Source organism: Carettochelys insculpta, chromosome 28 (assembly GCF_033958435.1).
Source record: "Carettochelys insculpta isolate YL-2023 chromosome 28, ASM3395843v1, whole genome shotgun sequence".
In the NCBI taxonomy this organism is placed as follows: domain Eukaryota; kingdom Metazoa; phylum Chordata; order Testudines; family Carettochelyidae; genus Carettochelys; species Carettochelys insculpta.
Genome location: NC_134164.1, coordinates 9,052,111 through 9,065,705, shown reverse-complemented (window position 1 = coordinate 9,065,705; position 13,595 = coordinate 9,052,111). Strand labels below are relative to the sequence as shown.

Below are 13,595 nucleotides of genomic sequence, written 5' to 3'. Positions count from 1 at the left end.
TCGATTAGTAATGATTGGATGTGTAACAGAGTGAATGCCAGTGAAACTGAGGTAGAATCTGAGGCTCAAACAGAGGAAAAAAAACAAGTTAAAATATGTAAGTTAGATGTTTTCAAGTTGCCAGAGCCTGATGAAATACATCTTAGAGTACTCAAGGAGCTGATTGCAGAGATGTCAGAGCTATTAGTGATTACCTTGAAAAATTAATGGGAAAAGAAGAAATTCCAGAGAACTGGAAGAGGGCCGATATAGTATCAATCTCTATAATAAAGGGAATAAGGACAACCCATTGAAGGTCAGGCATCTTAACTTCAGTACCTAGAAAGATAATCGAGCAAATAAGCAATCAGTTTGCAAATATATAGAAAATAACAGATTAAGCAATGGTCAGTGTGGATTTGTCAAAAATAAATAAAAAATAAATCATGGCAAGTAATCTTAATAAATTTCTCTGGCAGAGAATTGAGTCTTGTGGATGGAGTGAAGCTGTAGAGGTGGTATATCTTGACTTTAGTAATGCTTTTGATACTGTCCCACATGACTTTCTCATTAATAGACTACAGAAATCAGTCCCACCGACAGGAAATGGAAGGGTACCACCTCTGCTCATGACCCCTTTGAAAAACCACAGAGTGCTGTGTTGCTGCCCCACATATGGCACTGAAGGAGTGAGGGGGTGGGGACAGAGCTGACTGTCCTAAACCATACCCCTTCAGTCACTGGCCCTGCCGCTTCTGGGGTGAGGAGCCAGGCCTCCCTCCCACTTTGCCCCAGGTACTGCTGACAGAAATACTATTTGGATGGAACTGCTGTAAGGTGGGTGCATAACTGGTTGGAAAACCGTAGTAGAAAGTAGTTGTCAGTGCTTCACAGTCAAGTTGGAATAGGGTGACCATCTGACCCATTTTGTAAGTTCTCCACTTTCTTGTTGTGTAGTAACAGAGAGGAAGCCATGCTAGTCTATACACTATCAAAACAAAAAGCAGTCAAGTAGCACTTTAAAGACTAGCAAAATAGACAGAAAGCTCTCCTAATAAACTATTTTGCTAGTCTTTAAAGTGCTACTTGACTGCTTTTTCTTTTCTTGTTGTGGTAACAGAAAGATACAAAGAAGGTATTGATTGGCCTTATGAATCAGTTCAGGGACAGTACCCCATGAAGCATTAACAGCATGGAAGTGAGCACCAGGACATGAGCTGAATATCATTTGTGGAATATGTGAGGCGAGGGTGTTGCAATGCCAGCCATGAAGCTGCAGAAATAAAACATAAAGTTGGTATGATGGAAAAAAGGAGTAAGTGGAGAGATTCAAATAAAGCAATCAAAAGTCTTTGTCCTGTGTGGTTTTGTTGTGGAAACTGCAGCAAACATTTATCCTGCAATCTAGGAAGGGGTCAAATGCTAAGCAGTGAAACCTGAAACAACTTGTTGGTAAATTGGAAAGTTAAGGAGTGCATCCTTACAATGAAATCTTAACAGTGGGGGCATAACCATGAAAATATTCATTGTAATTAAAGTCAGTACTGTTGTAATTTGATGTAACATTTAATTTAATTTTCTTACTTCATTTTCTAGCAGAAAACATTGCTCATATTATCACCACCATACATTGCCCTTAAGACCTAACATGAAATCTGCATGGGGCTGAATTGCTATTACTCTTTGCAGAGGGTAAGAAGTTAGGGAGGCATCTGGAGAAACACAAATATGGCTTTTTCCCTATGGACCTATGCTGGTGTTCAGTCACTTCTTTGTGCATTTAGTGTAATGGCTATTGTTGAGGCATCTGAGAACCACAACCTTACAAACAAGCAAAACAATCTGAACTGGAGATAGTATGAATAAGGTATAGATTCTGTTTGTATCTCATTCTTCTGAGTTCCACCTAAATCCGCTTCCATGTACTGTATTCCTTTATAATTCTTCATGTTTTTTCCTTAAAATATACACACTCTGTGGTTCATGTAACCATTTTCATTTGCATCTTGGCATACAAATTGTCAAACTGAGTGCAGTTGTAAATTCCTAAACTCTGGTGCAGATCTTTCGTGGCTTGCTGTTCAATTTAATTATACATAAGGCTTCTATTTGTCAGGAATTATTAATTTCATTTTTTTCTGGATTTATTTGTAGCAGTTTTTAAGTTTCATGTAGAAGTCAAAAAAATCAAGGTTTTCATGTTTTTCTTTGTATATATTGTAAAGAGCAATGCATAAAAGACAAATTCTCCCATCAATCATAGCGTACGTGTTAACTGGGGAGTTAGGTGAGCATCCACAAAGGGAGAATTTGCCTTATGATGTTCCATAAAATGGTACAATCCTTTGTGAATGCAGACCTGCTTAAATAAGTCATGTTATTAATACAGTTTTAGTGCAACATGGCTTCTATGTAATAAGTTTCTACAGTAATTTTAAAAATATTTTAACAGAAAAAGAATGTTGATGTTTGATACAGTAATTATGGAGTGATATCTCTGTCTAGGATTAGTCTCTTTTGGAACTATTCAGATTATTGCAGAAGAGAGCAGAGAGCCCATGCTGTTACTGCTATAGTACGTCATGTGTAATTAAGTAATAATATAATTTCTGTTGGAAAATAATGCAATATTATTCACTATTAAGTGACAATAATAATAATAATAATAATAATAATAATAATAATAAAGTGATAATATCCCTCCCCTAAAGAAATATTTAATATCTGACAGATGAATCTTCCAGGACTGTCCAAACTGCTGATGTAACACTGGTTGTTTTATTGTAGGTAAATTGAATATGAGGCCCACTCTCCTGTATTCTGATTGGCCCACACAGTCTGTTGACAACATTATGTCATATATTGTAGTGGTGGTTTACAGTGGTTTTGTTGGGGACCAAGGTATCATTAACTTAATGCAAGGTTTCTGGAGACATTTTCATTGAGAAGGTCTAATTTGCCAATTTTGGCCTCACTAAGAAAAGATTTAAATGTTTGTTTTGAATTGATAATAAAATGTAAAAAGCAAAGTGTAAGTATTAACATGTGTTAATAAATACGATGTCTATGATGTCAGAGGCAGTCTCGACTCTTGAATTTTATTAAACATTTGCCTAATCTTAAATAATTATGAAGTTTTTATGCTGCTTTATATTAACACACATTGGGATATTTTCAGACACAAATGATTTGCCTGTTGACTTTTAAGGGGAGGTAGATGCTCACCATTTATACATTTTTTAAAAAGCTCCCCTACTGTAGGTATAATTCCGTTGTGTGAAGATGAAGATTGCAGCAGTATGACTCATGCTGTGTGACTAACCTTTCTGTGTGGGGGAATCACCTGCTATCTTTGTGACCACATTATGAAATATTTTACTTAAAAGATCATTTTATCAGTAAACTGTGAAGATGCAGGGAAGGTCAGTGCCAGTGTATGCTTTGATCAAACCATTTGCAGGTTTATCTGAAGCATTCCAAACTGCAAATCTTGTACACATCGTATTAACTGTACTGGCTGAATTTTTCAGTATAAACTCTGACTGCAATTGTTGTGCATTCTAAGTCTGTGCTTCCTACATCTGTTGTTTTGCATGCAAATAAGGCCAAATTTGGATTCAGCCTCTTAGCATTCTGGAAACAAGTATCAGGACTGGTTTATATGTTGTTCTGGATTTGAACAAAAAGTAAATATGAGCAGAATCAAGACAGGAGAGGCAATGTTTCACAGGAGCATGACTGTAGACAAAGCAAGTACCTCCCTGCCACTGATCAGCATCAAGCAAAAGGCAAAGCAAATGCTGATCTCCATGCAGATTAGCCTATAGGATGGGAAGTAGCAGATGCCAGTCTCCTTTCTTCTGTGCACTGCTTTTGGAGACAATGGCAATATCACTATTGCTATACATAATTTATTTGTTGTAAAGCGAAGGTTCTAAATATTCTGAGGAATTCTGGGTATGAATGTTGGCAGGGGGAGGGGAATGACTTGCCAGCTGCCTCTGTACCTTTCACTGCCTGCTCTAGTTTACAGTTGAAATTATGGCTCAGAGGAAAAGGGGATGATGGTTATGAGATGTGGAAGTCATTTTCAAGAACCTAAGTTACAGGAAAGTAACCTTCACTTCTTTAATAGTAACAGAGAGGTAGCTGTGTTAGTCTGTATTCTAACAAAACAAACCAGCAGTCATATAGCAATTTAAAGACTAACAAAATAATTCGTTAGGTGATGAGCTTTCATGGAACAGGCCCACTTCTTCAGATCAATAGGATTTCCAGTACAGACTGACAGTTATATAGCATAGAGGTCCAAAAAGTGAAATAAAAACTGACAAATCAGATGCATTCAATTGAAAGAGGTATGAGGGGGAGAGATACTAGTAGCCTTGCCTGGGATGATTGTGAATACCAAAGGAAGGGAAACAGTCCTTGTTATCCATGAGATAATTGCTGGCACATGATGGCATATATGGCACATAATGCCCTTCTACTATGTACATTGGACAAACTGAGCAAACACTTTGCCAAAGAATGAATGGGCACAGGGCATACATTAAGAATCTTAATACACATAAACTTGTCAGTGAGCTTTTCAATGGAGTGCGCCATTCTGTTAAAGACCTGAGAATATGTGTTCTACAGCAAAGAGACTTTAACAGCAGATTACAAAGGGAGATGTGAACTGGAGTTCATGCTCAAATTCGATGCATTAACACTTGATCTCAATAGAGACAGCATTTATCTCACACGTTAGAAGGACTCTTTCCCTTCCTTTGGTATTCGTAATAATCTCAGGCAAGACTATTAGCATCTCTCCCCCTCACCCGTCCTTCAGTTCCATGTATCTGATTTGTCAGGTGTTTTTTTTTTGGACCTCTGTGGTATGTAATTGTCAGTCTGTACTGGAAATGTTACCGATCTGAAGAAGTGGATCTGTCCCACAAAAGCTCATTACCTAATAAATAATTTTGTCAGTCTTTAAAGTGCTACATGACTGCTGCTTCATTTCTTGAGTTAATTAGATCCAGTATTGCATCTCTTTTCCTCCTACTTATAACTTCTTAGCAGTGGAGCTGCTTACATTTAGTCCTATTCATTTTGCTATTTAAAGGATGCTGAGGTTTGGGTAAAAGCAAGACATAAATCTTACTGACTGTCTGGATTCAGTTTTATTCTGTGTGTTGTGTGCTCTTTGAAAGGGCAGTGTTTATTTTTAATCTTCTGCTTTTCCACAGTATTATTCTAAATCTAATCATATACTGGGCTTAGAAAATTTTCATGGCTGCAAAAATAGGCTCTAAACTGTTAGAGATACAAAGTGCATAAAATGTAGGATTCTTGTGCTCAGAGTCAGGCAAGGGAATGAGCTAGATGAGTTAAATCTGTTACAGTTCTGGGGGTTTTAGATTTTTTTTTGTGACGATAAAGTCTCTGCTTTTCTGCCAGTAAAAATCACACACCCGAGGTACAGCATTTTATGTTTTATTATACAAATGTATTAAAGTCGTGCATACTCCTATTTCTGTATTCATTTTTTGCACTGGTGTGAAGCAACAAAACAAAAGTCATGGCCAATGAATGTTGGGTGTTTGAGGATCATAGGCCGTGTCTACACGTGCCCCAAACTTCGAAATGGCCATGCAAATGGCCATTTCAAAGTTTACTAATGAAGCGCTGAAATGCATATTCAGCACTTCATTAGCATGCGGGCGGCAGCTGTGCTTCGAAATTGACGCTGCTTGCCGCCGCGCGGCGCGTCCAGACGGGGCTCCTTTTCGAAAGGACACCTCCTACTTCGAAGTCCCCTTATTCCAATGAGCTCATGGGAATAAAGGGACTTCGAAGTAGGCGGCATCCTTTCGAAAAGGAGCCCCATCTGGAGGCGCCGCGCGGCGGCAAGGAGCATCAATTTCGAAGCACGGCTGCCGCCCGCATGCTAATCAAGCGCTGAATATGCATTTCAGCGCTTCATTAGTAAACTTCGAAATGGCCATGCAAATGGCCATTTCGAAGTTTGGGGCACGTGTAGACATAGCCATAGACTCATGGGGTTGGAAGAGATTTCAAGAGGTCATCAAGTCCAACCCCCTGGTAAAAGCAAGACCAACACCAACTAGATCATTCAAGTCAGGGCTTTGTCAAGCTGAGACTCAAAAATCTTCAGACTATGTCTAGATAACAGTGATTTGTCAACTGAAGTTTTTGTTGGAAGATATCTTACAACAAAACCTCTGTTGACAGATCGCAGCCAAGCTGCCAAGCACATTGCAAGAGTGATCTGCTCCATCAACATAGAGCAGCCAGACTGCCCAGCCACTCTATCAGCAAAACGGCCTACCAAAAGCACAGCAGACAGGGCTGCCTGGCATTCTGGAAGCCCTGTCTGTTGATGAATGGCCCCGGGAACATCCAGACCAGCTTTCTATTAACATATCTCTCTTGACAGAGGTGTTATGCCTCCTGGGCTGCGTCTACACGTGCACGCTACTTCGAAGTAGCGGCAGTAACTTCGAAATAGCGCCCGTCACGTCTACACGTGTTGGGCGCTATTTCGAAGTTGAAATCGACGTTAGGCGGCGAGACGTCGAAGTCGCTATCCCCATGAGCGGATGGGAATAGCGCCCTACTTCGACGTTCAACATCGAAGTAGGGACGTGTAGACGATCCGCGTCCCGCAACATCGAAATAGCGGGGTCCTCCATGGCGGCCATCAGCTGGGGGGTTGAGAGATACTCTCTCTCCAGCCCTTGCGGGGCTCTGTGGTCACCGTGGGCAGCAGCCCTTAGCCCAGGGCTTCTGGCTGCTGCTGCTGCAGCTGGGGGTCCGTGCTGCATATACAGGGTCTGCAACTAGTTGTTGGCTCTGTGTATCTTGCACTGTTTAATGAAAGTGTGTCTGGGAGGGGCCCTTTAAGGGAGCGGCTTGCTGTTGAGTCCGCCCCGTGACCCTGTCTGCAGCTGTGCCTGGCTCCCTTATTTCGATGTGTGCTACTTTGCCGTGTAGACGTTCCCTCGTTGTGCCTATTTCGATGTTGGGCTGAGCAACGTCGAAGTTGAACATCGACGTTGCCAGCCCTGGAGGACGTGTAGACGTTATTCATCGAAATAGCCTATTTCGATGTCGCAACATCGAAATAAGCTATTTCGAAGTTGGGTGCACGTGTAGACGTAGCCCTGGGGAGCAGGATATGGCTGTTGACAAAAGTGCTGCATTCTGTCAATGTGCTGACAGAATGCCTTGGGAATCTGGACACTCTGCGAGTTTTGTCGATAAAACCTTCTCTTCTTGTGTAGACGTAGCCCTAAGGATGGAGATTCTACCTCCTCCACAGGTAACCCATTCCACTGCTTCACCACCCTCCTAGTGAAATAGTTTTCCTAATAGCCAACTTAAGCTTCCACCACTACATCTCGACACAATTGCTCCTTGTTCTTTCATCTGTCATCCACTAAGAACAGCCTCACTCTTCACTGTTTAGATCCCCACTTCAGCTAGTTGAAGTCTTCTCTTTTGTAGACTAAATAAGCCCAAATCCCTCAGCCGCTCCTCATAAGTAACAGCAACAAAGGGTTCTGTGGCACCTTATAGGCTAACAGAAGAGTTTTGAGCATGAGCTTTCGTGAGCACAGACTCACTTCATCAGATGCTGGTCATGGAAATCTGCAGGGCCAGGTATAAATAAGCCAGAGCAAGGCTGGGGATAACAAGGTTAGCTCAGTCAGGAAGGGTGAGGCTTACTACCAGCAGTAAAATAATGTGCTCATAAGGAATGTGCTCCAGCCCCCTAATAATTTTTGTTGCCTTCTGCTGGTCTCTTTACAATGTGTCCACATCCTTTCTGTAATGGCGGGGGTGGGGGGGGAGCAGAACTGGACACAGTACCTTAGGTGTGGCCTCACCAGTCCCAAGTAAAGGGGAATAATAACTTCCCTAGATCTGCTAGCAATGCTCCTTCTAATGCATCCGAATATACCATTGGTGGTCTTGGCTACAAGGGCACACTTTTGACTCATATTCAGCTTCTCATCCAATGTAATCCCCAGTTCCTTTTCTGAAGAACTGCTGCTTAGCCAGTCAGTTCTCAGCCTGTAACAATGCTTGGGATTGTTCCATCCCAAGTGCAGGATTCTGCCCTTGTCCTTGTTGAACCTCATCAGAATTCTTTTGGCCCAATCATCCAATTTGTCTAGGTCACTCTGGACCCTATCCCTATCCTCCAGCATATCTACCTCTTTCCTTACGTAAGACTCAGATGCGAACTTGCTAAAGGTGCAGTCCATCCCATCATCCAAGTCATTAATAAAGACATTGAACAAACCCAGCCTTCAGAACCAGCCCTCAGGGCACTTTGCTTGATACCCACTGCCAACCAGACATTGAGCCGTTGATTTCTACCTGTTGAGCCCAACAGTCTAGCCAGCTTTCTATCTACCTTACAGGACTTTTATCCAATCCATACTTAGTTAACTTGCTGGCAAGTATCCTGTGGAACACTGTATCAAAAGGTTTGCAAAGTCAGGGTATTTCATGTCCACTGCCTTCCCTGTATCCACAGAGCCAGTACCTCATCATAGAGGGGCAATCAATTCGGTCAGGCATAAATTGCCCCGATCAGTCTGTAGTTCCCTGACTTTTCCTTCCCTTTTTAAAGATGGACAGAACATTTGCCTTTTTCCAATTGACTCCCAATTGCCATAACTTTTCAAAGGTAACGTCCTTACTGCAGGTCAGGATGGTATGTTCCTGCACCTTCAGCAAGGCTTCTTTAAAATACAGCCGGCTCTCCTGAACTCCTTGTCCCCTCATGTTAGCATCCCACGTAATCCTGTCCATCAGGTCTCTGAAGAAGTACAAGTTCGCTCTTCTAAAGTCCAGGGTTTGTATTTTGCTGCTTCCCTTTGTTCCTTTTGTCAGGATCCTGAACTCAACCATCTCATGATCACTGCTGCCTACATTGCCACCGACATCTGCTTCCTCTACTAATTCCCCCCTGTTTGAGTGTAGCCAGTCAAGCTGAGTATGACATCTCGTTGGTTCCTTCGGCATTTGCACTGCCCTCACTCCACCCTTGGCCAAGAATGATCTCCACAGCAGTGCAGAAAGAGCCTTTGTTGAAGAGGGGCATAAAGCCTTGCTATACCCTTTCCCTCAGTTAAGGTGCATTCCAGGTCTTCCATTCCACAGCCAAATTTCCAGCATAAACTGTGTATTTTTGAAGGGCAGTGGGGCTTGGGTTAAAGGAGAAGCTCTCTGTGATCATTAAGGTAACAAATAGTAAATGGGAAAATTTGTCCAGGCAAGTTAATTGTAAAGCCTAACGATTTTGATGTTGTCAAAACAAAAAGCAGTCAAGTAGCACTTTAAAGACTAGCAAAATAGTTTATTAGGTGAGTTTTCCTGGGACAGACCCACTTCTTCAGACCATAGCCAGACCAGAACAGACTCAATATTTAAGACACAGAGAACCAAAAACAGTAAGCAAGGAGGACAAATCAGAAAAAGATAATCAAGGTGAGCAAATCAGAGAGTGGAGGGGTGGGGGGGAAGATCAAGAATTAGATTGAGTCAAGTATGCAGACGAGCCCCTACAGTGACTCAGAAAGTTCCCATCACGATTTAAACCATGTGTTAAGGTTCCGAATTTGATGTTAGCTCTTTAAAATGAGGAAAAGCACCCTTGGTTCTGTCTCAGTACTGGAGTGCTTTAATTTTTTTTCCTGGAGAACTGAACTGATCATCTTGTGCATTTAAAAGCAACCTGTGATAATTTATTACCTTTGTGGAAAAAATTGGTTTTCAGAATTCTGCTGTAACACTGGTCTGCAGCAAGGGAGTTATACAGTCATCTGCAAAAAATGGTTCATGCTTCTCCTGCCCCTGTAAACCTTTATGGAATATTGGCTACAAGCAAACATTTAAATGTTCAGAATTAAACGAATGATCAAGTATTCTTTGATATCTATCTTAACAGAAGAGGGGTGGTTTGTTTTTAAAATATGAGAAGATATGCCTCAAGTCCTTTGTTAATGGCTGTTCAATACAGAGGCTAGCAATTTGTCCTGTAGCATAATTGGCAGCATTCTGAACCAGGGCTGTGAAGAGCTACTGTTAAACCCCTGTTACTGACGACTTAAGTAAGGGGATGTTATGTTTTATGTAATTCTCACAGTAAGGAGAGATCTTTAAAATGGGTTTTGTGCTGTAAAAACTATGACAATCTGCAAATCATGGTATGAAACAGCCAATAACCAGTATTTGGTATTTCATCCGTTTATCACTTGTTTTGCTTTGGTGATGTTACGTATTGGCAAGTTTGAAGGTGAAGAGGCAGGTTTCATGCTGGCAGGGACAGGTAACCCAGAGGAAAAGAGAGCTTGGTAAACAAACCTGCTGACAGACTACTGCTGGTCCTTGCTGTCTCCATTTTCAGATGCCCTTATGTTTCAGGAAATGAATGACAGCACAGAGAGCGCTTCTTGCAGATTAGCTCCAGCTGACAAGTTTTGTGGTTAGCACAAAACACAGGGAATTGCTGTTTAACTACTTACTTGCAGTAACCTTTAAATGGAGGTGAAACATTACAGATATAAAGAACTCAATGACACTGCAGCTTCTCAATCCCTTCAGGAAAGTTGACACAGACAGGAGTGGCTTCAGCAGCACTGTTTCTCTCTCTGGTTGCTAGCCTAGTGCACTTCCACTTCTTCCTGTCTACCCTCTGGGACCCTGGGGACCAATGTTTCCTGTAAGCTGAGCACTTGAGCAGTCACCCAACAGAGATTCAAATGCTACCCAGCTGTAAAGCAGAGCACCTACAGTACCCACAGCCACAGTTTGTGTTTCTGTTGGTGGTGTGTATCCGCACATGCCTCAGTGCACATAACAAAATGTATTTTCCCCATGAGTGAAAAAAATTACAGGGAACATTGATGGGGACCAGCGTTCCCACTATTTTTTTTAAAATCCATGGGTGGAATAAATTTTATTATGTGCACCAAGGTGTGTGTCGATGTGAACCACCAATAGAAATTCATGCTGCCAGCTATGGGTGGCTGTGGGCTCTTTGCTAATCAGCTGGACAGGACCTGAATCTCTCCTGGTCAGCTCCTCAAGTTCTCAGCCTACAAGGAACACTGATGGGGACCTCTACTGAGGAGCACCAGCCCTGGATAAAAATTAGGGAGTTAACACAAACACATACCTGGTTTCATGACAGAGAAGATTGCATCACAATTCACTTGTCTACCCAAAGCTTTAAACCCGAAGTTAAAGGAAATGTTGTCTGTATTCCTTTCCACCTTTATGTGGCATCCAGCATTGTCAGTATAAGACTTTCAGTTCCATCTCCAAGATAGCAAAAAGTATTTCAACTCCCTCAAATAAAACCTTACCTGCAACATTGACAATGTTAGAGCAGATTAATTTCCCAAACACTGGAATTGTGTGACAGTCAGATGTGCTGATCTGTTGATTGATTCAGGTGTTACAATTCCCAGAGAAAGAGAGAGAGAGAGATCAAGAGATAATAAGTATTCTTTTCTATTGATGTAAAACATAGGATTTATGTCTCCTACTTCATGGATTATTTGTTATTATCATACTGATAGAAAAGCATTATTTGGTTGTTTCTTCTTTATAATTTTTCTCCCCCCAAAATTGTTAAAATAGCCTATCTTTATAGAAGGGTGGACACAAAAACAGTGCCAATTAAAAATGCTGGCTGTCATCAGAACAGTTCTGTAGAAAGATGTGCCATATACAAAATACATGAAGAGTGCTGTGATGGAATAGCTTTGTTGACATTCGCTAGCAATGAACTGCTTCACTCACTTTTGTCTTTATCATTAAGAAGCATTTCAGCTTTTCCAAATGCCTGCTGATAACATCTCTATGCTGGAGCCGATCAAAACATTGAGAAGGGAGGATTTTCACAGGGAAAACAGAGTTAGCTGAATTAACATTTTCTGTGTGAAAAGATTTTGATTTTGGCAGAATTTTCCTTCATGAAGAACAAAGCATTGAGTGTTGGTTTGTCCATTTGAAATGGCTCAAACAATTTAGTTTAGCTCAGTTAAACCCCCATTTTGCTATCCATATGAATACCGTTTAACATTTTTAAGATGGTTTTGTTTTTGCACTGTAGCAGAAGACAAACTCAGATTATCTGGCTATATTTACATGGGGATTAAGAGAGGTTTTCAATGGAGATGAGGGCTTGTTAACAGGGCCTTTATAATAAGTCTGAGAAATAAGTGCAACCCCAGTGGTCTTGTAAACTTTCTTCTTTTTTCTGTGCGAGTACTGTTGTCTTCTAGTTCATTATGAGTGATTTTGTTACAAAAGATGTGTTGTCATCTAGCCCTAAATTGTATGTTTTTTTCCCTGTGTTTCCTCTTTACAGTACGTTTTGCACCTTACAGACCTCCAGACATCTCTCTGAAACCACTGCTCTTTGAGGTGCCAAGCATCACCACGGAGTCTGTGTTTGTTGGACGGGATTGGGTGTTCCATGAGATAGATGCACAGTTGCAGAGTACCAATGCCAGTGTGAACAGAGGTGTGGTGATTGTTGGGAACATTGGATTTGGTAAAACTGCCATTATCTCCAGACTGGTTGCGCTCAGCTGCCATGGCACACGTATGAGACAGATTGCTTCTGATAGTCCTCATGCCTCCCCAAAACGTAAGTACAGAGAGAGCTCTGAAGTGTATGACTCTCTTAGACTGATGTTTGGCACCTTTCACCTGCAAGGATTCCATTTCAAAGTCACCCATCCCCCAATCAGTTAGAGATTGTTGCCAAATCGGCCATCATGGGGCTCCCATTAAAGTTTATTGTTCATATGCCAGACCTGGACAATGTGGAGCACAAACCAGTTCATGCCAGGGAATACCCCTGAGGATTCAGGCTGTCTTTTCTGCTGTTGTGCCATAGTTTGGGCACATCATAGGTTCTCCTTCATGGACTGTGTAGTGAGAAACCTCTGTCTGTTATTCTGCTAGCTCGTTAACACAGCACATATTTGTTCAGGACACATTACCTATTCTTTACTCTATAATTGCTCTGTCCCCATCTATTCCGATACAGGAGCTTGGGGCAGATCACACTCTGCACCTTGAGCCTGACAGTTGGGGACAGTGTCTGACATAGGACTCTAAATTGCTTGAAAATGACCCAGCGTTTCCACCTGTGCAGCAGCAGAAGTCACTTCACTCGCCACTGAAATGCAGCTACCTTGCAAGAAAGCAACAGCAGCTTAATAATATCTAGATGACCCTTAGATGGGTAAAATACAAATGAAGGCATACTCTGTCTTACTAAAACTATAGTTATATATCTTGCTGGATGAATGCTGTTTACTAGAATGAGAAATGCAGATAGAAGGATCTGAAATGAGACTGAATGTTGGTTTTCTAAAATACTAAACAGTGTCACCTTCCAGAGCTAAATGGACAATGTGTAATGAAAGGCAGAGTTTGTTTATGTATTTTAACTAAAAGCCTGCAATGCACCTGCTGGATGAGTCAGTTTGATTTAGAGAGATTGTGAGGGAGATTAAAGAAGCTATAGTTTAAATGTTTTCAAACTGAACACCACAGCCACAGTAAAGACTTGA

General features: G+C 41.4%; 1 protein-coding gene across 2 annotated transcripts in view; it reads left to right on the top strand.

Moving 5' to 3' along the window:
- TANC2 (tetratricopeptide repeat, ankyrin repeat and coiled-coil containing 2) overlaps nt 1-13,595 on the top strand; it is a 703,794-nt gene that overhangs the window by 570,676 nt on the left and 119,523 nt on the right. For both annotated transcript variants that reach the window (XM_074978796.1, XM_074978797.1), the window contains one exon: nt 12,380-12,661. In XM_074978796.1, coding sequence (XP_074834897.1) covers nt 12,380-12,661 — 282 coding nt within the window. The remainder of the gene's footprint in view (nt 1-12,379; nt 12,662-13,595) is intronic.